This window comes from Muscardinus avellanarius, assembly GCF_963383645.1.
Source record: "Muscardinus avellanarius genome assembly, chromosome: 10".
Taxonomy (NCBI): Eukaryota; Metazoa; Chordata; class Mammalia; order Rodentia; family Gliridae; genus Muscardinus; species Muscardinus avellanarius.
In genome coordinates, this window is record NC_137796.1 from 18,813,178 (window position 1) to 18,839,860 (window position 26,683).

Consider the following 26,683-nt stretch of genomic DNA (forward strand, 5'->3'; position numbering starts at 1 on the left):
TAAATCCCCAAATTTATACTCCTCAGCCATATCTTCTTCTCTGAACTCCAGCCTTAGATGTTCAGCGGTCAAGTCAGCCTCTCTGGGAAGTTTTGATAGGCGTTTCAAACGTATGATGTCTAAAGCCAAATTCTTAACATTATTATTATTATTAATAATAATAATAATAATTATTATTATTATTATTATTTGTGGTACTAGGGATTGAAAACAGAGGCATTCTACCTCTGAGCTACACTTCCAGTCAGTCCTATTTTTTTTTTGTGTGTGTGTGTGGGTCTGTGATGAAACCCAGGGGCATTCGACCTCTGAGCTACAGCCCCTGCCCTATTTTTTATTCTTTATTTTGGAACAGGGTCTCACTGAGTTGCAGGGGGTCTCACTAAGTAGCTGAGGCTGTCCGCGAACCACAATCCTCCGGTCTCAGCCTCCCAGCTACTAGGGTTATAGGTATGTGCCACCACATCTGGCTTATTTCTTCTTATTTCAAGTGTGTGTGTGTGTGTGTGTGTGTGTGTGTGTGTGTGTGTGTGTGTGTGTTTGCTGGAGATTGAACCCAGGGTCATTCTACTTCCAAGCTACACCTCTAGACCAATTTTATTTTTCATTTGGAAACAGGTTTCCCAGAGCTGCTGAGAGCCTTGCTAAATTACTGAGGCTGGTTTTGAAACTGATCTTCCTGCCTCAGATGATTTATCTTAAAAACCTTTTGCTTATTACTAAATAATTCCATTCTTCCAGTTATTCAAACTCTAAACCTAGGAGTCACCTTTGGCTTTTATGATTTTTTTTTTTGGTGTGTGTATGTGTGGTACAACCCAGGGGCATTCTACCTCCAAGCTACAACCCCAGTCCTATTTTTTTTCTTTTTCCTTTTGAAACAGAGTCTCACTAGGTGGATGGGAGTCTCACTACATGCCAAGGCTGCCCTCAAACCTGCAATCCTCCTGTCTCAGCCTCTTGGGATGACAAGTGTGCGCCACCATGCCCGGCTTTCGGCTTGGAGTCATCATTGACCCTCTTTCTTCCCACTTCCTCTTGAGTTTATCAGCATATCACCGGTAGTCAGAATTCAACTATTTCTTACCTCTCTTCCCACCATTTTTCTCCCTAGCTCTAGCTACAGGTCACTGCTGTTGACCCTGAATGCAATTTAAGAAATGCTAATGCAGTTTAAATGTTAATACCGAAATTTCCATTTATACTTTCTACCTTCATGCCTATGAAAACGATCCGTAAACCGATGGAAGCGATTACCTGAACTAAGCTTCAAAAGTCTTCCGGGGCTGGAGTCAGGGTTTGACAGAGAAGTCAGCAGGTCTCCACAGGAATGGGACATGGGGGCCTTTATGTCATTGGAAGGCTTTGTGCAGTATTCTCGGTAGTTCTTGTTTCTCTGAGGCCTTTTGCCAAGACTTCCATGCAGGGATAGAGTTTGAGGATAATGACTATCATAATTTTCCAGACCAGCATTGGAAGGGATCGGATAGGGGTGGATCTGGCTTGAATCACCCACATCCAGGCGCTTGCCCAGCGAGGCGTCGTGGGCGAGCTGATAAGTGTCAGCTTTTGGCATCGAGTCTTTTTCTGGAGAAGAACCTGAAGACTTATTGTCTAAAAAAGATACTCGGTACCCGTCTCTAGTCATCTTCTCGGGGGACCGGACGGTGGATTGACGAGGAGGGTAGTGTCTGAATTCTAATCGCCGCCAAGGGAAAAGAAAAAGGAAAAAAATACAATGAGAATTGTTCTTGGAGCACCTCTGCTCATGGGACCAGGAAAGGTTCTTCGGAAGAGATGGGTAGTAGTTTTGATGAAGGACTCCCAAGCACAGAACTCAGTGGGGACATCTTGTATCAGCAGGAAAGGATCTGTTACATCCTGGAGACAATCAAACCCCCGAGGAATTTCCTTCTGAAACTGGAGAATACTTCCTTCCCTTTTTCTTTTCTTTTCTTTTTTGTTGTTGTTGTATGTGTGTATGATGCTGGGGATTGAGCCCAGGGGCATTCTACCTCTGAGTCACACCCCCCAGCCCTATTTTATTTTTTATTTGGAAACAGGGGCTCCCTAAATTGCTAAGAGCCCTGCTAAATTTCTGAGCCTGGCCTCGAATCTGTGCTCCTCCAGTTTCAGCCTCCCAGTTACTGGGATTACAAGCATGAGCCACCACGCCTGGCTAAGATCAGAGTTTCCTAGATAGTACTGGTGTATCCCCACAGGACCAAGCTGCAATGTTATGTATTGAGCCTATGAACAGTAGGTGGCTTATATTCATCATAGACTCCTTGCAGTAAAGCCAAACCTACTCTCAAACTCCACCCAGAGGCTCTAGGGTCACTTGCTGGGAGCCACTATCCTAAGCCAGAGAAATGGTAGGGAATGCAAAACCTATGAAAACCCCCGCCTAGGTACTAACTAAGCTATAAAACATTTCTCAGCTGTTTCTATCATCTCCAGAAAATCCCCATAGGGGATAGGAAGAGCGGCAGGCTACAGGAGAAAGCCCTGTGCTTTGGGTCCGTTAAGAGCCTACGCTTGAAGGGCTTCCTTAGGAAACAAAGCAGCATACTGTACCTGCGTCAGTCAGTAACGCTGACGTTCTGAAAGACCTGGAAGAGCATGAATGTTTTACCCAGCACCAACATGCACAGTGTGGTAAACGTCATAGAACAGTATTTCTTTTTCTTTTTCTTTTTTTTTTTTTTTGGTGGTATTGGGGATGAAACCTGGGGGTATTCTAGCTCTGAGCTACACCTCCTTTTAAACAGGATCTCACTAAGTTGAAGAGGGAGTCACTAAGTTGCTGAGGCTGGCGTGTGTGTGTGTGTGTGTGTGTGTGTGTGTGTGTGTGTGTTTGGTGTGCTGGGGATGGAATCCAAGGAGATTCTACCTACGAGTATACCCCAGCCTTATTTATTTATTTACTGATTGATTGATTTGTGTGTGTGTGGTACTGGGGGTGGAACCCAGGGGCTTTCTACCTTTGGGCTACACTCCCCAGACCTTTTTTCTATTTAATTTGGAAACAGGGTCTCACTAAGTTGCTAAGAGCCTCACTAAGTAGCTGAGGCTGGCTTCGAACCTGTGTGATCCTCCTGTCTCAGCCTCCCAAGCGCGGGGATTACAAGCGTGTGCCACCACGCCCGGTTGATTGATTGATTTTGTACTGTAGATTGAGCCCTGGGGCATTCTACCTCTGAGGAACACCTCAGTTCTACTGTGTGTGTGTGTGTGTGGTACTGAGGATTGAACCCAGGGACATTCTACCTCCGAGCTACACCCCCAGCTCTATTTCCTTTTAAATTACTTTTTGAAACAGGGTCTCACTAAATTGCGGAGGGCCTTCTTAAGTAGCTGAGGTTGGCTGCAAACCGTGATCCTCCTGTCTCAGCCTCCCAAATACTGGGATTCCAAGAATGTGCCACCATGCCTGGCTCCTATTTTTTATTCTTTATTTTGAAATAGGGTCTCACTAAGTTGCAGAGGGCCCCACTAAGTAGCCGAGGCTGGCTGTGAATCTGTGATCCTCCTGTCTCAGCCTCTTACGTAGTAGGATGACAAGCGTGCACCAGCATGCCTGCCTTCAGTGAGCACAATATTTACCATCTTCCTGGTGGTTGTCACTTGGCATTTCCCTTCTTGTCACTTCCTGCATCTGAATAAATAAATAAATGTTGAAAGTTTAGGAAAAAGGGCTTTGGTGGGCGTGGGCATTCAGACATGAGCTCACTGGATTGGGGGCACAGAGCACTTTCCTACCAAGACTGTTCATCCCAGCAAGCAAGGGAAACCAACTTTTTAAAAACTTATTTATTTATTTATTTAGTGGTACTGGAGATGGAACCCAGGGGCATTCTACCTCTGAGCTACACTCTCAGCCCTATTTTATATTCTCTTTATTGGAAACAGGGTCTCACTGAGTTGCGGAGGGCCTCACTAAGTAGCTGAGGCTGTCGGAGAACCGCGATCCTCCTGTCTCGGCCTCCCGAATGCTGTGATCACAAGCGTGCGCCACTACGCCGGGTTCCAATTTTTTTTTTTAAATATACTTCTATTGATGCACTGTACTCACGTCTGTAATCCCAGTACTATGGAGACCGAAATAGGAGAATTGCAGCTTCTACGCCAGCCTCAGCAACCTAGTGACTCTGTTCCAAAACAAAAATATAAGAGTAGGGCGTGGTGGCGCACGCTTGTAATCCCAGCATTCGGGAGGCTAAGACTGGAGGATCGTGGTTCGCGGACAGCCTCAGCTACTTAGTGAGGCCCTCTGCAACTCAGTGAGACCCTGTTTCAAAATAAAGAATAAAGAATAGGGAGCCAGGTGTGGTGGTGCACGCTTGTAATCCTAGCACTGGGGAGGCTGAGACAGGAGGATCACGGTTTGGGGACAGCCTCAGCTACTTAGGTCCTCTGCAACTCAGTGAGACCCTGTTTCAAAATAAAGAATAAAAAATAGGGCAGGGGGTGTAGATCGGAGGGAGAATGCCCCTGGGTTCAATTCCTAGCACCACCCCCACACAAATGCCTTTATCAAACAAGTCCTCTTAGGCTTTCATGAACAGCAGAGAGAGAGTCCAATGAATTATTAGTATCAATCACTGGCTAGTCAACAGATCAACAAGAGATGAATACCTTACCTGCGGCCCCAACGGAAAAGCGTCTGATTTCTGACCTGGCGTGCCACTGCCCTGGGCCACAGAGGTGCCTGTTAATGAATCCTTTATTTCTCGATTGGGGAAGGGAATAAAAAGTCCTTTGTTTGAATCTGTGTTAAAAGAAAAGGCATACAATGAAGCTCTGACCAGACTTGAAAGGCAGCATGTCTTACAGAAAGATACTGGAGAGGAAGTCACAGGATCCAGCGCAGGTTCTGATGTCACTACTCAGGAACCAGGTGAACTTGGGTAGATTGTTGCCCCTCGCTCAACCACTGCTCACTTTATTTGTAAAACAGTGATGAAAAACTGGGTATGGTGGCGCATGCCTGTGATCCCAGTATTTGGGAGGCCGAGACAGACAGGAGGATCAAAGATTTGAGGCCAGCCTCAGCAATGCAGCAAAACCCTCAGCAGGACCCTGTTTTAATTAATTTATTTTTTATTTTATATATATATTTGTGTGTGTGTGTGTGTGTGTGTGTGTGTGTGTGTGTGTGTGTGTAACTGGGGATGGAACCCAGGGCTTTCTACCTCCATGCTATACTCTCAGGTCTATTTTATATTTTATTTGGAAACAGGGTCTCACTAAGTTGCTGAGAGCCTCACTCAGTAGCCGAGGCTGGCTTTGAACCTTTGTGATCCTCCTGTCTCAGCCTCCCAAGTACTGGGATGACAAGCGTGCGCAACCATGCCTGGCAGGACCCTGTTTTAAAATAATTTTTTTTTTTTTTGTTTTTGCGGGTCTGGGGATGGAACCCAGGGGCATGACCTCCGAGCTACACCCCCTGCCCTATTTTTTATTCTTTATTTTGAAACCGGGTCTCACTGAGTTGCAGAGGGCCTCACTAAGTAGCTGAGGCTGTCCACGAACCATGATCCTCCAGGTCTCAGCCTCCCGAATGCTGGGATTACAAGCGTGCGCCACCACGCCTGGCTAAAATAAAATAAAATTTAAAAAGTGCTGGGATGTAGCTCAAGTGGCTCAAGCCCTGGTACCAATAAATAAATAAATATAAAAGGAACACAAAATACAATATCCTAGTCACGGCCACCTAAATCTGACACTGAGAACAGACGGGAATTTTATAAGGTTGTAACATCTGTACAAAAGTTTTTGCACATTCCTTTTTGTGTGTGTGTAGTACTGGGGATAGAACCCAGGGGCCTTCTACCTCTAGCCTACACCTCCACACCTATTTTATATTTTATTTAGAAACAGGGTCTCACTAAGTTACTGAGAGCTTCACTAAGCTGTTAAAGCTGGCTCTGAACCTGCAATCCTCCTGTCTCAGCCTCCCAAGTACTGGGATTACAAGCGTGCACCACCACACCCAGATTGCACATATTTTTTTCTGTATTAGGGATGGAACCCAAGGGCATTCTGCCTCTGAGTGACACCCCTAGCCCTGTTTTTTTTTTATTCTTTTATTTTGAAACAGGGTCTCACTGAGTTGCAAAGGGCCTCACTAAGTAGCTGAGGCTGTCTGCGAACCATGATCCTCCTGTCTCAGCCTCCCGGATGCTGGGATTACAAGCGTGCGCCACCACGTCTGGCTCCAGCTTGCACATTCTTGATCAATACTTCTATAATTGTAGGATTCTGGGGTCTGGGGTTTGCTTGGGGACCTTGGATGACAAGAAGTGTTTTGCATTCGTTTAGGAAACTGGTAGGGTGGTGCACACCTGTATTTCCAGTACTTGGGCGGCTGAGACAGGAGGACCACAGGATGGAGGACAACCTCAGCAAATAGTGAGACTCTGATTAACTTAGGGAGACTCTGTTTTAAAATAAGAATAAAATAGGGCTGGGGGTGTAGCTTGGAGATAGAATGCCCCTAGGTTCAATCTCCAGTAACACACACACACACACACACACACACACACACACACACACACACGCACATACACGCATGCACACAAACACACATACACATCTTACAGCAGGATTGTGCAAGAATTAAGATAGGTTCAAAACATCACTGGACCTTCTTCAAGCAACACACTTTTCTGCTAGCTTCCATCCACAGCTTCTTTTTTTAAATTATTATATATATATATATATATATATATATATATATATATATATATTTGGTGGTACTGGGGTTCCTGGAAACCCTTCTACCTCCGGGCTATACTCCCAGACCTATTTTTACATTTTTATTTGGAAACAGGGTCTCCTAAGCCAGCGCGCACGGCTGGCTTCGAACCTGCGTGATCCTCCTGTCTCTGCCCCCCAAGCGCAGGGATTATAAGCGTGCGCCACCACGCCCAGCCATCCACAGCTTCTAACAACAGAAAGCTACTAAGAAGCCAAGCATGGTGGCGCACGCTTGTAATCCCTGCATTTGGGAGGCTGAGACAGGAGGATCGCAGTTCACAGACAGCCTCAGTTACTTAGTGAGGCCTTTGCAACTCAGTGAGACCCTGTTTCAAAATAAAGAATAAAACAATAGGGCTGAGAGTGTAGCTTAGAGGTAGAATACCCCTGGGTTCCATCCCCAGTATTGCAAAAAAAAAGAAAGAAAAAGAAAAGAAAAGAAAAGAAAGCTACTAAGAAAAGGCAGTGCGTAGGAGAACACAGGATGAGCGCCAGCTCTTCAGGGCATCTGGGATCTGGGCTGCTTCCTATTCCTGAGTTGCACTGGGGACTGAAGTGTCTTAGGTAAACACAGATTCTCTTCCCCACTGGACTTGGCAGGACTACTGTTCTCACAGTCACATACACTCTCAAACTTTATGTTCTCTAGTTCTCAGCGCAGTAGCCCAGAGAAAAACAAGGTCACGCCGAGGCCGCTGGTTATGACCTGATTCCTGGAAGAAAAGTGACGGGTCAGTGAGCTGCACCTTGGGTTCAGCCTCTCTCGCCTCATCCCTCAGAAGAGATGCCGCAGGTGTCCAAGTCCCTGCGCCACCCGCCGAGTTACCTCCAGCACCTGTGCTTCCCCGGCTACAGGCTCTTTTTCGTTCCTTTAACCTTGGTTCACGCCGACCCCTGCAGTCCGAGCTCAGGTTTCACCTTTCACCTCAATCCGCATGACCCTAGGCTGCAGTCTCTTCACTCTCATCTGTTTTTGTGATGGCCAGATCTAAATTTCTTGAAGAGCCCCCAAGAGCGCCTCTCAGCCCCTCAGAGGCACAAACACACCAAGTCCGCATTTTCTAAAGCAAATCTAGTGTGTCTCCTGCTGGTGCCGCCCAGGCTCGGCACTGGCATTCCTATTTACTCCATCCCCGGAGACAGAAACTTGTTCTTGGACTGTCACTCATCTGAAATCTCAAATCAGACAATCAAGTTCCATAGACTCTATTTTTTTTAGGGGGGTAAGAGAGACAGGGGGAGTTTTGTTTTTTTTTTTTTTTTTTTTTGTGTGTGTGTGTGTGTGTGTGTGGCACTGGTGATTAAACCCAGGGGCATTCTACCTCCAAGCTACACCCCAGACCTATTTTTTATTTTTATTTTTTGTGGCACTGGGGATGGAACCCAGAGGCATTTTTACCTCCGAGCGACATTCCTTATTTTTTATCCTTTATTTAAAACGGGGTCTCACTCTATTACGGGGGGCCTCACTAAGTAGCTGAGGCTGGCCGAAACCTGCAGTCCTCCCGTCTTAGCCTCTCAAGTACTGAGATTATAAGCTTGCACCATCACGCCCGGCTCAGGGGAGCTTTATTTGAATGAAGATGTAATTGATCCACGACGCCTTTCACCCCCTTATAAAAAGCACTCTTCAGTGGTTCTTAGTATAATCTCACAGTTGTGCAACTATCACCATTACCTCATTCCCGAGCATTTCATCACCCCAAAAACAAACCCCTTGGCTGTCACTGCCAAGTCTCCCTCCCTGCGTCCCTTGGCAACCACCATACACCGTCCCTCTCTATGGCTCTGCCTAATCTAGATATTTCATATAAATGGAGTCATGCAAATATTGCCTTGTGTATCTTGCTTCTTTGACTTAGCATGAATTTTTTTTTTCAGTACTGGGGATTGAACCCAGGGGACTTCTACCTCCAAGCTCTACCCCCAGATCTATTTTTTATTCTTTTTGTATGTGTGTGTGTTATTGGGGATGGAACCCAGGGGCATTCTACCTCTAAGCTACATCCTCAGTCCTATTTTTTTATTCTTTATTTTGAAACAGGGTCTGAGTTGCGCAGGGCCTCACTAAGTAGTAGCTGAGGCTGTCCTCAAACCGCGATCCTCCTGTCTCGGCCTCCCACATGCGCCACCACACCCAGCTTGAGGCATAAGTTCTTAATTTAAGTTTCTTTTATTAAGTCCAATTAATCTATTGTTTCTTTAGTTCTTTGTATTTTTTAATGTCATATCCAAGGTATGGATCACACTTAAGAAAATTTAGCCAGGTATCATAGTGTCCTCTTGTGATCCCAATAATTGGGAAGCTGAGACAGGAGGATCACAGGTTCAAGGCCAGCATATGGTAACTTAGTGAGACCCTGCTTAAAAAAAAAATAAAAAGGGCTGCTCTGGGTATTTCAGTGGTAGAGCACCCCTGGGTTAAATCCCTAGTTCTACAAAAAGAAAATAGAAAGAATGACTGATACTTTGCTCTGCCACCATATGACTAAGTATAGTCATATCAAAATCAAGAAAAAAGAAAAAAGAAACAATTTGCATTCTTAATACATTTTTTTCTTTTTCTTTTTTTCTTTTGCGGGTCTGGGGATGGAACCTAGGGGCATTTGACCTCAGAGCTACATCCCCTGCCCAATTTTTTATTCTGTATTTTGAAACAGGGTCTTACCAAGTTGCAGAGGGCTTCACTAAGTAGCTGAGGCTGTCCGCGAACCGTGATCCTCCTGTCTCAGCCTCCCCAATGCTGGGATTACAAGCCTGCGCCACCACGCCCGGCTCATTTTTCTTGTTTTATACTTTTTTCCCTTTATTGTCCGGCACTTAATTCCAAAGGCAAATGTAATTATGATATTCTCATCCAGCTCAGGTTTTTATACCCACATAACCAAGGTTACAGGATCACACTGGCTTTTTATAATGCTGATTCAGGAGTAAAGACCTAATACTTGGCTACTCAATTACCAGTGATCGCAGTTGGGTGAGGCTTCACATGTTTGGCCAAAGACCCGGCCATCTACAGGAGGTGGGAACAAAGCTGCGCTGCCCAAATGCTCTGTTGCCCACGTCAGCTGTTTGCTCTTCAAGGGCTACGTCAGCTACAGGGCATCGCCGCCTAGGCCATGCCCCCAAGGGCGGCCCACTTCCAGTGACCATGCCAGGCAGGACAAAGCCAGGCCCTTCAGCCTGGAAAGGGGCATTCTGAAGGACAGTTCTCACTCCAGAGCTCTCCCGCTGCTCAGTCCTCTCTCTGTCTCTCCTCTCTCCCTCTCTCTCTCCCCCCCTTTCTCTCAGTGTTGATCTGCAATAAACATCTTGTATCCAAGATACCACTGAGATAAATTTTTAAGAGCAGAAGTAACTTGTCCCTCACTAGCCTCTAAAGTAAACAAAACCTTGAGCCAATTCCTTTGAACTGATAATTCCCAATATAAAATTTAATCCTCAACTGTTCAAATATGAATACATGGTAACTGCTGTAGATATAATCATGAAAGGAAACTAGTAATTTTCCCACCAGTGAACAGAGTGCCATGTATAGTAACCTCAATAACCTTGTATTTTCCTTTTAAATATCTGTTGGCTGAGCCGGGCTACTTAGTTGAAGCCCTCTGAAACTTAGTGAGACTTTGTTCAAAAAATAAAGGATAGCCGGGTGTGGTAGCACACGCTTGTAATCCCTGCGTTTGGGAGGCTGAGACAGGAGGATCACACGGGTTCGAAGCCAGCCTCAGCTACTTAGTGAGGCTCTCAGCAACTTAGGGAGACCCTGTTTCCAAATAAAATATAAAATAGGTCTGGGAGTGTATCCCGGAGGTAGAAAGCCTCTGGATTCCACCCCCAGTACCACACACACACACACACACACACACACAAAAAAAAAAAAAAAAAAAAAAAGGATGGGGATATAGCTCTGAGGGAGACTACCCCTGGGTTCAATCCCCAGCACCAAATAAATAGATGGATGGATGGATGGATGGATGGATGTCAGTCCTGATGCATCGTACCTGTATTTGCTGCTGCTTTTCTCTCAGCACTGACTGCCCTTCCCCTTGCTCGGTCCTGCCCACTGAATGGCCATTTTACGTGTCTCTTGCAAAGCCTTCTCCCAGGCCCGTCTGTCCTACAGCTCTCTGTCTGCCACAGAAGAGCTCTGTCTCAGCCTGACTTGTGACCTGTGATAAGTCGCTCTGGGTTGGGAGTAGATGACGATTTGAGCCCCTAACACAGGGTCCACCCGGTACATGAGCACCTCTGGGCTGAACTGCTCTCTCCGCTGCACCCCTCCCCCATTCACTTCTCCCCTGTAGGACCCCTCCCCCCCACGGCAGCCCTAGACTGCCATCACCTGGCTTTTGAGATGGGAGAGAAATAAACTACCCTGTTCAAGCCACTATTTGGAGAGATCTCTGCTACTCCTTTTTTGTGTGGTACTGGGGATTGAAGCCAGGGGCATTCTACCTCTGAGTACACCCCAGCCCTATTTTATTTTTGTTTTATTTTTTGTTAGGTTGATGAGAGTCTCACTACTTGCTGAGGCTGTCCTCGAACTTGTGATCCTCCTGCTTCAGACTCCCAAGTCCTGGGATTATGGGTGTGCACCACCATGCCCCGCATAGGGCTCTGCTTTTCCAGGTTGACCTTTATCCAGCTGAAGCTCCATCGTAGCTAACCTGAGATTGACAGGCTGAAATGGGAGGGAGTTCAGTGAGTTGCAAAGGTGACCTTGACACGCTTGACAGGAATGGCCCACAAGAATTGTGGTCAGTTTTTCTTTGCTCTTTTAGAATAAGGTATTCACTAGATCTGAACACTGTAGGTGTGATTTTATTTATTTATTTATTTATTTATTTATTTATTTATTTATTGTGTACTTATATAGGTACTGGGGATTGAACCCAGGAGCAGTCTACCTCTGAGGGTATAGTCTGAGCTATACCCGCAAACCTTTTCATTTTTTAAAAAATTGAAACAGGGTCTCTCTAAGTTGCCAAGGGTCCTGCTAAATTGCTGAGGCTGCTGTCAAACCTGCAATCCTCCTCTCTCAGTCTTCCAAGTAGTGGAGTTACAGGAGTGCATTACCATGTCCAGCTTTATTTATTTATTTATTTATTTATTTATTTATTTTCGGTACTGGTGATAGAGCCCAGAGGCATTCTACCTCCAAGCTACACCCCTGGCCCTATTTTTTTATCTTTATTTTGTTTTTGTTTTTGTTTTTGGTGGTACTGGGCTTCCTGGAAGCCCTTCTACCTCTGGGCTACACTCCCAGACCTATTTAATATTTTTTTTATTTGGAAACAGGGTCTCTTAAGCCAGCGCGGCTGGCTTCGAACCTGCGTGATCCTCCTGTCTCTGCCTCCCTTACAAGCATGAGCCACCACGCCCAGCTTTTATCTTTATTTTGAAACAGGCTCTCACGGAGTTGCAAAGGGCCTCACTGAAGTAGCTGAGGCTGTCCGCGAACCTTGATCTCCGGTCTCAGCCTCCTGAATGCTGGGATTATAAGCGTGCACCACCACGCCCGGCTTAGACCAGCACTCTTAAAATTTGAGAAAATGTAAGTTATTTTGGGAGGCTGAGATAGAAGGTTCATGGTTTTCTGACAGCCTCAGCTACTTAGCGAGGCCCTTTCCAACTCATTCAGATCCTGTTTCAAAAAGAAAAAGAAAAAAAAAAAACAGGGCTGGGGTGTAGCTCAGAGGTAGAATGCCACTGGGTTCCAACCCCAGTACCACACACAAAATGAACAAATAAATAAATAACTTAAAAAAGGGCCGAAGGGGTAGCTTGGAGGTCTCTCCTGGGTTCAATCCCCAGTGCTACAAACGAAAGAAGAAAGCGAGAAAGAGAGGAAGGGAAGAAGGGAGGAAGAAATGCTTGGTGGGAAGACACTGTTTTGAACAAATGTGCTAGTGGGAGCTGTTGTCCAGAAAAGCTTTCTCCTCGCCTGTGGCGCGACCATTAACATGGCATAACCACCTTAATATTAGATTACCAGGAGTACTTACAGGCCACGCTCCCCAGAGATCGAGCACAAACACAATTTGCAGTGAAAAACAAAGCTCTTTAACGTCTCAAAGTAGCAAAATAAATTTCATATTAAAAAAAATAGTCCAGGCAACAGCTGGCATTTCCAGGAACCTGCAGAAATGGGCCATCTGTCTAGTAGAGCAGTTGGTCATGAACGAGACCGCGCACTTCATGACATTTTAACTTGCAGAATGAATCTTTGTGAGTGCCAACCCCATAATATTACATATTCAAAGTAATACACAAAGGGGCAGTCAAATTAAGTTTCAAAGTATTTTTCTCTGTATGGAAATGGACATATAAAGGTATCTAGAAATAACGCTAGGCTGTGTAATAAGGGCTGCATACCAGAGAAGTCTGTATAAAAGTATTAACTGGGATTCTCTTTAAGGCTTGGCTTGTGAGTAATTAAAATATTGTTCTAGCCCGCCGTGGTGGTACACTCTTGAAATCTTAGTATTTGGGAGGTGGAGACAGGAAGATTTGGGTTCTTGGGCAGCCCCAGCTACTTAGTGATGCCCTTTGCAACACAGTGAGACCCTGTTTCAAAATAAAGAATAAAAAATAGGGCAGGGGGTATAACTCAGAGGTAGAATGCCCCTGGGTTCAGTCCCCAGTACCGCCAAAAAAAAAAAAAATTCTCATGCATTTCAGTATATGTCAAAATTAGTATTAAAAATGGAATCAAAGCTGGGTATGGTGGCGCACGCTTGTAATCCCAGCATTCGGGAGGCTGAGACTGGAGGATTGTGGTTCACTGACAGCCTCAGCTACTTAGTGAGGCCCTCTGCAACTCAGTGAGACCCTGTTTTAAAATAAAGAATAAAAAATAGGGCTGGGGGTGTAGCTCAGAGGTAGAATGCCCCTCAGTTCCATCCCCAGTACCGGAAAAAAAAAATTGACTCAATTATTCTGCACAGTTCACCATTGCCAAACTATGGAGCCAGCCAAGATGTCCATTAACAAATGAATGGATTACAAAACTGTGGGATATGTACACAATGGAATTTTACTCAGCCATAAAGAAAAACAGAATTACATCATTTATAGGGAAATGGATGGAACTGGAGGACATTAGGCTAAGTGAGATTAGTCAGTCACACACACACAAAATAAGAAATCGAATGCTTTCCGTAATATGCAAACGCTAGGGAGAAATGAGTAACAGGAGGACCTCTGGAGGAAGGAGGAGATCAGATCCTATAGAGGAGCAAATAAGGCGACCTAACTGAGAGGATGGGAGGGGGGAAGAGACACTCTCCAAAGCACATGTTGTACTTAAACAAATCAAAGCCAATCACTAAGCCAAGCATGGGAGGAGGGCGGGGAGGGAGTGGGGGAAATGGGGTGAGGGCTAATTGGGTGCTGTGTGCACGCATGTCTCCACCTCTTGTATCCCCTCCTTTAAGATGTATTACTGCAGTGTACCAATACAAAATTTAAAAATTGAATCAGTTTTGAAATGTAAAACATACTATTTAAAATGAAGTAAACCAGCTAGGCGTGGTAGTGCATACCTTCAAGCCCTACACTTGGGAGGCTGAGAAAGGAGGATCGCAGCCAGTCTCAGCAATTTAGCAAAACCCTCTGCAATTTAGTGAGGCCCTGTTTCCAAATAAAAAATAAAATAAAACTGGGGGTATATCTCATAGGTAGAATTCCCCTGGGTTCAATCCCCAGTGCCACAGTAAATAAATAATTAAAAAAATAAGATGAGGTAAAGCAACCTATACTCTCATCACTTATATGCACTGAGACATCAAAGGAAGAAAAAGGGGAAATGCATACCTCACTTTGGCTTAGTTTACCATGAAATACTATGAAAATACATGCCCGCGTGGGCAGATCAAAGTCAGGAAAAGAATGTATTCTAGATTTTAAGTGGAAAACCCTAAATGTCTAAACTACAGAGCCAATCCATTCAAGTTCTTGCTGTGATTTTAGGAAATCTATTTTTAGAGTTTGTATGTAATTTAATCGATGCTGCAAAGGCACTGAAACCTTAAAGTTTCTGAAGTAAAAGAGCGCCTGCTTTAACTGATACAACAGTGCCAGCTTAAACAAGGCGTAGTGGTGCACCTCTGTGATCCCAGGACTCGGGAGGCTGAGGCAGGAGGATCGCAGGTTCAAGGACAGTCTCCGCAACTTAGCAAGACTGTTTCAAAATGAAAAAAATAAAAAGAGCCGGGGTGTAGCTCAGAAGTAGAATGCACCTGGGTTTAAATACCAGTACTACCACTGGGGGGGGGGGGGAAGAGAGTGGGGAGGTGTAAAGGGAGGAAGGGAAGGAAGGGAGGGAGGGAGGAGGGACAGGATAATCCACAAGGATGTACTGAATGCAATTTCTGTGATGGAAAGCTTTCTCCTAGCCCGTGGCAGGACCATTAATGTGTCAAACCCACTTTAATCATATTGATTAATAGCACTTACAGAAACGCATCATAAACAAGGGATTGTGAAGTCAGGAAGGTACTTGGTTGGGAGCCCAGAGGCCCAGGGTGTGCGTTATGTGGACACAGATGGGTCACGAGTCTGACTAACGACACCAGTCCCTTAGCAATGCCCACGTGTCCATGGGATTCGCGATATGATTTTAGGGTGTACTCGTGATGTGTAGTGATGCCAATGAGACTGAACTCTGACTACAGCTTGTGCTTCAACGGGGTCTAGGTTATACCTCCTCAGCAGAACCCTGGCATTGAGAGGCAGGAGGAAAAACACGGCAATCAGCCCTCTGTTTGCTTCAGATCCGTGCTTTCTTAACTTCTTTACCAGTGTCTTACCTAAGACTGGCTATGGCAGCTGAGACAGCTGATGTCTTCGTTTTATGATCACGGAGAGAAAGCTTACCTGCTTCCATCCTGCCGTCAACATCAGCACTGACTTTGGATGCAGAGCCCTCATCTGAAACACAGTTCTTCATTGTCTTCTCCCGAGAGCTGGCAGAGAGGAGAATGTATTTCAAAATCTGAAGAAAGCGCCGGGCGTGGTGGCGCACGCTTGTAATCCCCGCGCTTGGGAGGCGGAGACAGGAGGATTGAGCTGGCTTAAGAGACCCTATTTCCAAATTTAAAAAAAAGTATAAAAATAGGTCTGGGAGTGTAGCCCGGAAGTAGAAGGGTTTCCAGGAACCCCAGTACCACCAAAATCTGAAGAAAGCTTCTGAAGCACTAACCCGTGCTGGTTAGACAGGCAGATCCCGGGTTCAAAGCCAGCCTCAGCAACTTAGTGAGGCTCTTAACCAACGAATGAAACCCTGCTTCTAAAAATAAAAATAATTTGTCTGGGGATGTAGCTCAGAGGTAGAATACCCCTGGGTTCAGTTCCTAGTACCACCACCAAAAGGAGGAGGAGGAGGAGGAGGAGGAGGAGGAGGAGGAGGAGGAGGAGGAAGAAGAGGAGGGAGAAAAAAATGTTAGTTCATGGTGGTCAAAATTTTTCCCCCAGATGATCTAGGATGTGTGTGTGTGTATGTGTGTTGATATTGGGAATTGAATCCAGTGGGCATTCTACCTCTGAGCTACCTTTTATTTTTTATTTTGAAACAGAGTCTCAGTAAGTTGCTGAGGCTGGCCTCAAACCTATACTTGGGTTATAGGCATGTACCACCACACCCAGCTGATCTAAGACATATTAATATAACCATGTTTTATAAATATCTCAAAAGCCATAACTTTTAAAAATTTATAACATTTATACTAAGAATGATGAGAGAGATGCTAAAGTATGAAAGTAGAAAATTCAGAGCTTACTCTGTTTTCTTGACAGAAACCTAAGTATGAATAATTGGGAATAAGATATTTTGTTTTGAATTTGTTATTATCATTATATTTTTTATTTTCTCAGTACTGGGGATGTAACTCAGAAGCGTTCCTCCTCTGAGCTACAACCCAGCTCTATTTTTATTCTTTATTTTGAAACCGGGTCTCACTAAGTTGCAGAGAGCCTCACTAAGTAGCTGGAGGTGCCCCCAAACCTGCAACCCTCCTGTCTCAGCCTCCCAAGTACTGGGATTACAAGTGTGCACCACCACGCCCAGCTTTGTTTTGAACTTAAATATTCCTGGTTAGGACACAGAAAAGAAGGTTCCACTGCCAAGAATACAGTGGAGACAACTATAGTTGTTAGAAAAACAGAAAAAAGAGGCATGTGTTTGCACTTGATTGGGATAGAAGTAAAGGAAGCCTAGACTAAGCACCAGGTGCGCACGTGTGTGTGTGTGTGTGTGTGTGTGTGTGTGTGTGTGTGTGTAGACACTGGGGATGGAACCCAGGGGCATTCCACCTCTAAGCTATACCCCAAGCTTTTTTTTTTTTTAATTTTTTGTTTTGAAACAGTGTCTCGCTAGGTTACTCAGAGTCTCACTAAATATCTGAGGCAGAGGCAGGTCTCGCATCTGCGATCTCTCGTCTCCGCCTCCCAAGTTCTGGGATTACAAGTGTGTGGTACCACACCCAGCTGTGCCAGGTTCTTTACACTAATCAGCTCATGCAATCATAAAAGCCCCTAACTAGCTATTAACTTGTATTTTATAGGTGGGGAAACTGGGACTCAAAGAAGCTTAAAAAAAAAAAAAACTTCACCCAAGATTGGATAGCTTTTATGATATCATTATTAATACTGATCATAGTGTGACATTTTACCTCTGGTTTAGAATGTGCCTACACAAATAAATGATAGGATTATTTGCCTTACTAGGAAGTTTATTCAGTTATATATTAATTCATCTCTGTATCCCTCTAGTAAGCAGGAAACTTCTATATATCTAAATAAAAGACACTTCTATATATCTATATAAAAGAAATTAGTTTACAAACTATATATGCAAGTACTTTTGTGTGTGTGGTATTGGGGATGGAATCCAGAGGCATTCTACCTCTGAGCTGCCCCCACCCCACCCCTATTTTTTATTCTTTATTTTGAAACCGGGTCTCAGCGAGTTGCAAAGGGCATTACTAAGTAGCTGAGGCTGTCCGCGAACTGCGATTCTCCAGTCCCAGCCTGCCGAATTCTGGGATTACAAGTGTGTGCCACCACGCCCAGCCTATGCAAGTACTTTTTAAGAAAGATTCCATTTCTGACTATACCGGGGTAAATTTTATTCTAAAGTAACCTCAATAAAGCTGATTTTAAAAAATAAGGAACTAGCTGGGCGTGATGGTGTGCATTTGTGATCCCAATACTTGGGAGGCTGGGACAGGAGGATCTCAGTTCTCAGATAGCCTCAGCTACTGAGGCCTTCTGCAACTTGGTGAGACTCTGTTTCAAAATAAAAAGAATATAAAAATAGGGCTGAGGGTGTAGCTCGAAGGTAGAATGCCCCTGGGTTCCATCCCCAGTGCCACACACACACACACACACACACACACACACACACACCAAAAAAACTACATTGAGATTCCATTTAACCTCAATCAGAATGGCAACCACTAAGAAAAAAAAAAAACCATTAAATGTTGGCAAAGATGTAGGGAAATCAGAACTCCTCTACACTGTTGGTTGGAATGCAAATTAGCTTAGCTGCTATAGAGATGAGTGTGGAAATTCCTCAGAAACTGGGAATGGATCCACCATATGATCTGGCTCTACCATTCCTGGGCATCTTCCCACATGGGCTGAAATCAGAAAACAACAGTCATATGTGCATAACCATGTTCATAGCAGCACAATTCACAATGGCCTAATTACGGAGCCCAACCTAGGTGTCAGTCAACAGATGAATGGATTACACAAAATTATGGAATATCCACACGATGGAATTCTATTCAGTATAAAGAAGAACAAAATGATGTCATCTGAAATAAAATGGAAGGACCTGGAGAACATTATGTTAAGTGGGATTAGCCAGTCACAGAAAGTGAGAGGCCATATGTGTTTTCTACTATGTGCAAGTTAGGGAGTAACGGGGATACCAGCGGGACACCAGATAGTGGAGGAGAAACGTCAGGGAGCCAGGGAGGTGGGCTAGGGGAAGGGGAGGGGGAAGAGGGGGCATCAGTGAAGAATTACCGCCACTGGCTTTGTGTACATGAGAGCACACCAGTGCCAATCTCAGTACTTTGTATGGGGAAGGGGGAGAGGGTGAGGGAGGGGGCACCAAGTACTGTGTACATGTATGTCACTGTTAATATGATTCACACCATGATGTAAGACTACAATGCACTAAAAGCATATAAAAAAGAAAACACTAACAGATACACGTGCATGTTTATATAATATGCAGATGTCTGGAGAGATGTACACCAAATATTACTAGCAATTAACTCTTGCTGGTAGAATCTGGAGTGTTTAGGACTTATTTTCAGGTTTTTTTTTTTTACTGTATTACTTAAATCGTAATTAACTTCTATGTGATTTTTTTTAAAGCTTTTTTCTTTCTTTTGGTATGGGGTATTGAACTCAGGGGCATTCTACCTCCATGCTGCATCCCCTAGACCCATTCTTGATAAGTTGCTGAGGCTGGCATCGAACCTGCAAACCTCCTGTCTCAGCCTCCCAAGTACTGGGATTATAGGATTACAGGCATTTGACCCTGAGCCCAGTTCAAAAATAATAAAGCTAATTTTATTTATTTATTTATTTATTTATTTATTTATTTATTTATTTATTTATTTTTCTGTGGTACTTGGGGTTGAACCCAGAGGCTTTCTACCTCCGGGATATACTCCCAGACCTATTTTATATTTTATTTGGAAACAGGGTCTCAATACATTGCTGAGAGCCTCACTAAGTAGCTGAGGCTGGCTTTGACCCTCCTGTCTCAGCCTCCCAAGCGCGGGGATTACAAGCATGCGCCACCACGCCCAGCTAATAAAGCTAATTTTAAAGTATGGTTTTGTGGGAGAAGACATGGTACCTTCTTTTTTATATGGTACTGGGAGTGGAATCCAGGGGCATTTTACCTCTAAGCTGTACCACCAGCCCTCTTTTTTATTCTTTATTTGGGAACACGGTCTCACTGAGTTGCAAAGGGCCTCACTAAGGAGCTGAGGCTGTCCAAGAACCGCTATCCTCCTATCTCAGCCTCCTGAATGCTGGGATTACAAGTGCGCGCCACCACGCCTGGCTTGGTACCTTCTTTTGATAGGTATCAGTAGCCATAAATGGAAAAATCTAACATTCAGACCCTAGAGAGCCTCAAGGTCTGTGTACTTATCATGCTCGCTCTCTCTCTCTCTGTCTCTCTGTCCTAGGGATTGAACCCAGTGGCACTCTACCACTGAGCTACATCCCCAGCCTTTTTAATTTTATTTTGAGACAGTCTCCTTAAGTTACCCAGGCTGGCCTTGAACTTATGATCTTCCTGTCTCAGTTTCCCAAGTAGCTGGAGTTACAAGCATGTGCCATGATGACCAGCCCTTCTCTTCCTTTTGCAAACCTATCTCTAACAGTCTTGCCCATGGTAATTTAACCCTCTTTATTCATTAGAAAAAGATGAGCTGGGGGTTGTGGCACAAGCTTGTAATCTTAGTACTTGGGAGGCTGAGACAGGAGGATTGCAGGTTTGAGGCCACCCTCCACAACTTAGTGAGACCCTGTTTCACAATTAAAAATAAAATTAAATTAAAACCAGGTTCGTCCCCTAGTACCAATGTATATATGTATATATGTATATATGTATATATGCCAACTGATACTTCAACCAAGAAAGAGCTCTTAAGCATTTGCGGGGAGATGTCATCTTATAATATCCTTTCCTTTTCTATAAGCTGCGAACATCATCTTTGGAGAACTTATAATTCTATCCAAAGCAAACCTATTGGTTCAAGAAAATAGATATGAACCCACTGAGATAAATCCCAAGATGCTGAATTGATCTTTTTATCCCAGTTCCGAATAATGTTACACCTTGTGAGAGAGTTCTGTTAGAAAATGAAAAAAGTTAAGCTGAAATTCACTATGATCTACTTTCAGAACAAAACTAAAATTTTATGTATTTTCCCCCAGAACTTGAAAGGCGTGGGGGTGTAGCTCGGTGGTAGAGCGCCTGCCGAGCATGTGTGAGGCCCTGAGTGGGGACTGAACCCAGAGGCACTCTGCCCCGGAGTTCCATCCCTGGCCCTTTTTATTTTGTATTTTGAGGCAAGCTCTCTCTAAATTGCCTGGGCCAGCTTTGAACTGGCAATCCTCTTGCCTAGGCCCTCCAAGTCACTGAGGCTTTACAGGCATGCACCACCATGCCCAGCTTAAAAAAAAAAAAAAAAGAAATTAGAATTTTCTTACCTTTTTTCCACCTCTAAAAGGAAATTTTCACTGTTGCCCAACTGACTAAAATGTAGCTTGGCGGCTTTCCTCTCGCTGTCCCGCACAGTTCGATCATCTGAAGGCAAAAACCGGGGTCTGAGCATGATTCTCTTTTGGAGTTAACAGGAGTAGGTCAGAAAACCATATTTACAGAGGTAAAACTCCAGCCTCATCTTTGTGTGTTAGAGACAGGTCACAACATCATGCTATTGTGTTGTCACTGGAGCCAGCAGTAACTCAGGGAGACGGCGGGGACGCCATGGTAACGACTGCCAGGAGCCGAACTGCCCCTTCAGGAGCGGGGCTGGGCCGCGGGCAACCTCAGGTGGAGGTCACGCTGTTTGCTCAGAGAGTTTACTTGGTTTCCCTACAATGAATATCCCAGGAACATTTCATATCAGGAAGAAATATATTCTCAGCCAGATGCGGTGGTGCACGCCTGTGAGCCCAGTACTTGGGAGGCTGAGACGGAGGAGCTCAAGTGTGAGGCCAAGTCTCGGCAAGTAGTGAGACTCTCATCAACCTAGCGAGGTTCTGTTTCAAAATAAAAATAAAAAAGTAGAGCTAGGGATGTAGCTCGGAGGTAGAATTCTCCTGGGGTCAGTCTCCAGTACCGCACACACAGATAAACAAACAAACAAGACCTGGGGGTGTTGCTCAGAGATAAAATGCCCCTGGTTCAATCCCCAGTAAACCCGCCACCCCTGCCCCCCCACAGAAAGAAATAAATGTATACTTAACAAAAAAAAATTATAAGGAAATACACACTAGCTCAGTTGAAGGGATATTTCTTGTTCCTTGCCAACTAAGCCCAAAAGAATTGTATTAATTTTCTATTGCTATTAACAGTTGCAAAGTTGGGGCGCCTGGACAAATCTCAACCTGGAAATTGTGTACCGAGGAGGAAGCGGTGGTGAAACCATCAACTGGAGAACACTAAAGCTGGAAGTAACTGATAAAATCACACACGGTCGTTCAATAAACAATAAACGGACCCGCCACACATCCTGCCAACACAAGGAATGGCATAAATATTGACTAATAAACAAACATGTCCTGCCAGTGCGCACTCTGGGCCAACTCCCAACGGGCTAAGAGGCGGCCGACTTCAAGCAGGAGTCCAGGGCAGGAGCAGAGGAGGAGGGCCTCACCCAGTTTCTCCAGGGTTTGTAGCGTGTACACAGCAAAGAGCCTGTAATCTGTATCTTTCCTTACAACAGGATTGAGTCTCAGATCTAGTTCTCTGAGGAAGGGTAAAGGCTGTAGGCGGGACACCTCCACTAACGAAGGAATGTTGTTATAGTATAAGTTCAGGTCTTGGAGTGAACATAAATACTGGATGCCCTGCAAGGAAAAGACCACATCATGAAACTGCATCGGTGGAAATCTCAAAGAGAAAAGCGGAAACACACTTAATGCCTCGCACCCTTAAACACGTCACCCGAGTCACCTGGGAGTAAGGCAGGGTTGGAACTCCCATCCGGCTGTCTGAGACCAAGCACGCTGCAGCCCAGGGGCACTGGGTGTTGTGTATGTTAAGAAATTCACAGACACGATGCATCCCCTCCTTTACAAAAGCTGGCATTCAAATATCTGTCATCAATTTTCCAGATCTGTTGGCTTCCCAGTTACTCTCCCAGGTCAATGCTTCCCAGTGGGAGCCAAGCCTTGGCTTCCTCTCACATCCACCCCAAACATTTTTCTACCCCACAAGAACTTTAATTCAATTTAATTTTTTCTTGTGGTACTGGGGATTGAACCCAGGGGCATTCTACCTCTGAGCTATACCCCAGCCCTACTTTTTTTTTTTTTTCTTGGAAAAATGTCGCTAAATTGCTGCGGTTGGCTTTGAATCTGCAATTCTCCAGTCTCATCTTCCCAAGTGCTGGGATTACAGGTGTGCCCAACACGCCCAGCAGGAGCCTCAGTTTACAAGAGGAAGGGAGATAGGACAAAGGGCTGCTTCTGGGAAAGAGAGGCATGATTAAAAAAAATAATAGTGTGTAAGCCGGATGTGGTAGCGCACACTTGTAATGTCAACATTTGGGAGGCTGAGACGGGAGGATCGTGGCTCCCAGACAGCCTCAGGTACTTAGTGAGGCCCTTTGCAATTCAAGGAGACCCAGTTTCAAAATAAAGAATAAACACACACACACACACACACACACACACACACACACACACACACACACGCAATATATATATATATATATATGTATGTATGTATATGTATATGTATATATATTATGGCTGGGGTATAGCTCAGAGGTAGAATGTCCCTGGGTTCTAGGTTCTATCCCCAGTACCACACACAAAAGGTGTGTGTGTGTGTGTGTGTGTGTGTGTGTGTGTGTGTGTGTGTGATGTCCATATATCTCAATGCCTCGCTTACAGTTTCGATGTACTATCTGGGGAAACAAAACCACACCATCTCAGAGTCTTTCCTGCGGGCCAGTGTAGGCCCTCCCTTGTCCTTGTTTACCTTTGCAGAGTTCCTGGCAGCAAGCAAGCCCCCATCCTCCAGCCAGCCAGTTCTCCCTGGTGGAAAAGTTCTTCCATCTAGGGCTCCTTTAGCAACCCCACCCTCTACTTCTCTGGCAACAATATAAGAGGAAAAGCCACAATTTTCCTTCTCAGTTGAAACCTGCTATGAAAAGGAATTATTTAATTTGCATGTGTTTTGCTAATTAGCTACTTTTGATAAATTTCAGGACAATAAGCCGGGCGTGGTGGCGCACGCCTGTAATCCCCGCACTTGGGAGGCGGAGACAGGAGGATCGCGCAGGTTCGAAGCCAGCTGCGCGCGCTGGCTTAGGAGACCCTGTTTCTAAATAAAAATGGAAAACTAGGTCTGGGAGTGTAGCCCGGAGGTAGAAGGGCTTCCAGGAACCCCAGTACCACCAAAAAAAAAAAAAAAAAACAAAACTTCAGGACAATATTCCAAGACATACGCTTTATCTGTATAATTAAATGCTTTTAGTAATTAAAGTGCTTGCCACGTAAGAAACTCTGTCACTGAAGATTATTTCAGAAAGGTAAAATTATTTTTCATTATGTATTTGTAAAATAATGGTTTTATTCTTCTCTCATTTAAAATTACCCTGTGAGCCGGGCGTGGTGGCTCGCGCTTGTAATCCCTGCGCTTGGGAGGCTGAGACAGGAGGATCGCATGGGTTCGAAGCCAGCCTCAGCTACTTAGTGAGGCTCTCAGCAACTTAGTGAGACCCTGTTTCCAAATAAAATATAAAAAATAGGTCTGGGAGTATAGCCCGGAGGTAGAAAGCCTCTGGGTTCCACCCCCAGTACCACTAAATAAATAAATAAATAAATAAATAAAATTACCCTGTGCTAATCAGATGTGTTGGTACATGTCTGTAATCCCAGTACTTGAGAGGCTGAGACAGGAGGATCATAGGTTCAAGGACAGCCTCAGCAACATAACGAGGTGTTCAGCAACCTAGTGAGACCCTGTTTCCAAAAACAAACAAACAAACAACAACAAAAAAATAGGGCTAGGTGTATAGCTCAGAGGTAGAATGCTCCTGAGTTCAATCCTCAGTTCCACAAAATAATAAAAAATAAAATAGGGCCGAGGGTGTAGCTTGGAGGCAGAAGGCCCCTACATTCAATTCCCAGCACCAAAAAGTAAAAATAAATAAATAAGTAAAAAAAATAAACAAATGAGCCGGGCGTAGTGGCGCACGCTTGTAATCCCAGCACTCGGGAGGCTGAGACCGGAGGATCGCGGTTCGCAGACAGCCTCGACTACTTAGTGAGGCCCTCTGCAACTCAGTGAGACCCGGTTTCAAAATAAAGAATAAAAAAAAATAGGGCAGGGGGTGTAGCTCAGCGGTCAAATGCCCCTGGGTTCCATCCCAGACCCGCAAAAAATAAATAAATAAATAAATAAATAAATAAATAAATAAATAAAAATGGAAGAGCTTATATTCCTTGGGATAGCATTATTTATCCCTTATTTCGTCCCCTCAAAAAATAAATTGGGCCAAACTATTGGTCATAGAATATAGAACCTACCTTGAGGCTAGTGATCAAATTCCTTGATAAATCTAAGGATCGGAGATTTTTAAAATTCCTGAAGGCATCACCAATGGAATGGATTTTTCCAGCATAAGATCCTTGCAATGAAAGAGACTCCACCAGTTCTGAAAAGAGACCACCAGTGGACATGTTATGAACGCTGTGTGGACAGACAGCAGTCAGTGAAAATAGTCCTTCCTCCCTCCCAGAACCCATCTGTGAAAGGCCCTACATTCAAAGTCATAAAATCTTATCTTCTTTTTTTTTTTTTTTTTTTTTTTTTGGTGGTACTGGGGTTCCTGGAAGCCCTTCTACCTCCGGGCTACACTCCCAGACCTATTTTATATTTCTGAAACAGGGTCTCTTACGCCAGCGCGGCTGGCTTCGAACCTGCGCGATCCTCCTGTCTCTGCCTCCCAAGCGCGGGGATTACAAGCGTGCGCCACCACACCCGGCCTTATCTTCTTTTTTAAAACAGCAATATGGTCTAATACAGTAGCATCAAGGCTTAGTTTTACAGAGCCTTTGGTTTCTCTACCCTGAAGGAGGTATTAAAAGTCTCCTAAATTTCTCAAAATTTAATAAGAAATCTAGCACCCCACTGCTAGGATTTAGCCCTATAGGAAATGCTCACAAAATTTTGCCAGAACGTATACTGTAGAGCACAAAAATGTCCATTTCGGAAAGGCTTTAAAAGAGAAGAAAGCAAAAAACAAAAACTTACAAAGGGCTCCTCAGTAGAAAAGTAGAACTAGATAATTTTATTTAATTTTGTGTGTCTGGATGAAAGCTTTGAGCTAAGCCCCAGATTTATTTTATGATTTTATTTGGCTCTGTGATTTTACCCAGCTGCAAATAGATATTTTATATACTGGTGCTGGGTGGGGTGGTGCACACCTGTAATCCCAATACTTAGGAGACTGAGACGGAAGGATCACAGGTTCAAAGACAGCCTGAGGAAGTAGTGAGACTTTCATCCACCTAGCAAAACCCTGTTTCAAAATAAAAATTAAAAAGTAGAGCTGGGGGTATAGCTTGGAGGTAAAATGAATGCCCCTGGGCTCATTCCCCAGCACTGCACACAAAGATAAATAAATAAAAAATAAGTAGAGGTGCATTGATACAGAGACCTATGGACTAGGTCTTTGAGCATGTACAAGTCACTCGGCCTCTCTCTGTATCAGCTTTCTTGTCTTTAAAAATGGAGGTAATAAGCCGGGCGTGGTGACGCACGCTTGTAATCCCCGCGCTTGGGAGGCGGAGACAGGAGGATAGCGCAGGTTCGAAGCCAGCCGCGTGCGCTGGTTTAGGAGACCCTGTTTCTAAATGAAAATGTAAAAATAGGTCTGGGAGTGTAGCCCGGAGGTAGAAGGGCTTCCAGGAACCCCAGTACCACCACAAAAAAAAAAAAAAAAAAAAATGGAGGTAATAAGCCGGGCGTGGTGGCGCACGCTTGTAATCCCCGTGCTTGGGAGGCGGAGACAGGAGGATAGCGCAGGTTCGAAGCCAGCTGCGCTGGCTTAAGAGACCCTATTTCCACATAAAAAATTATAAAAATAGGTCTGGGAGTGTAGCCCGGAGGAAGGGCTTCCAAGAACCCCAGTACCAC

The 26,683-nt window shown here is 44.6% G+C and overlaps 1 protein-coding gene across 1 annotated transcript in view; it reads right to left on the bottom strand.

The window, feature by feature from the left end:
* The window catches only part of LRRC36 (leucine rich repeat containing 36), a gene marked incomplete at both ends in the record, with an annotated part of 64,782 nt that overhangs the window by 25,127 nt on the left and 12,972 nt on the right, over window positions 1–26,683 (bottom strand). Inside the window, 7 exons of the mRNA XM_080703494.1 lie at window positions 1,258–1,698; window positions 3,607–3,658; window positions 4,644–4,771; window positions 15,643–15,731; window positions 21,016–21,112; window positions 22,188–22,380; window positions 25,072–25,199. Of these exons, the coding sequence (XP_080559620.1) occupies window positions 1,258–1,698; window positions 3,607–3,658; window positions 4,644–4,771; window positions 15,643–15,731; window positions 21,016–21,112; window positions 22,188–22,380; window positions 25,072–25,199 (1,128 nt within the window). The remainder of the gene's footprint in view (window positions 1–1,257; window positions 1,699–3,606; window positions 3,659–4,643; window positions 4,772–15,642; window positions 15,732–21,015; window positions 21,113–22,187; window positions 22,381–25,071; window positions 25,200–26,683) is intronic.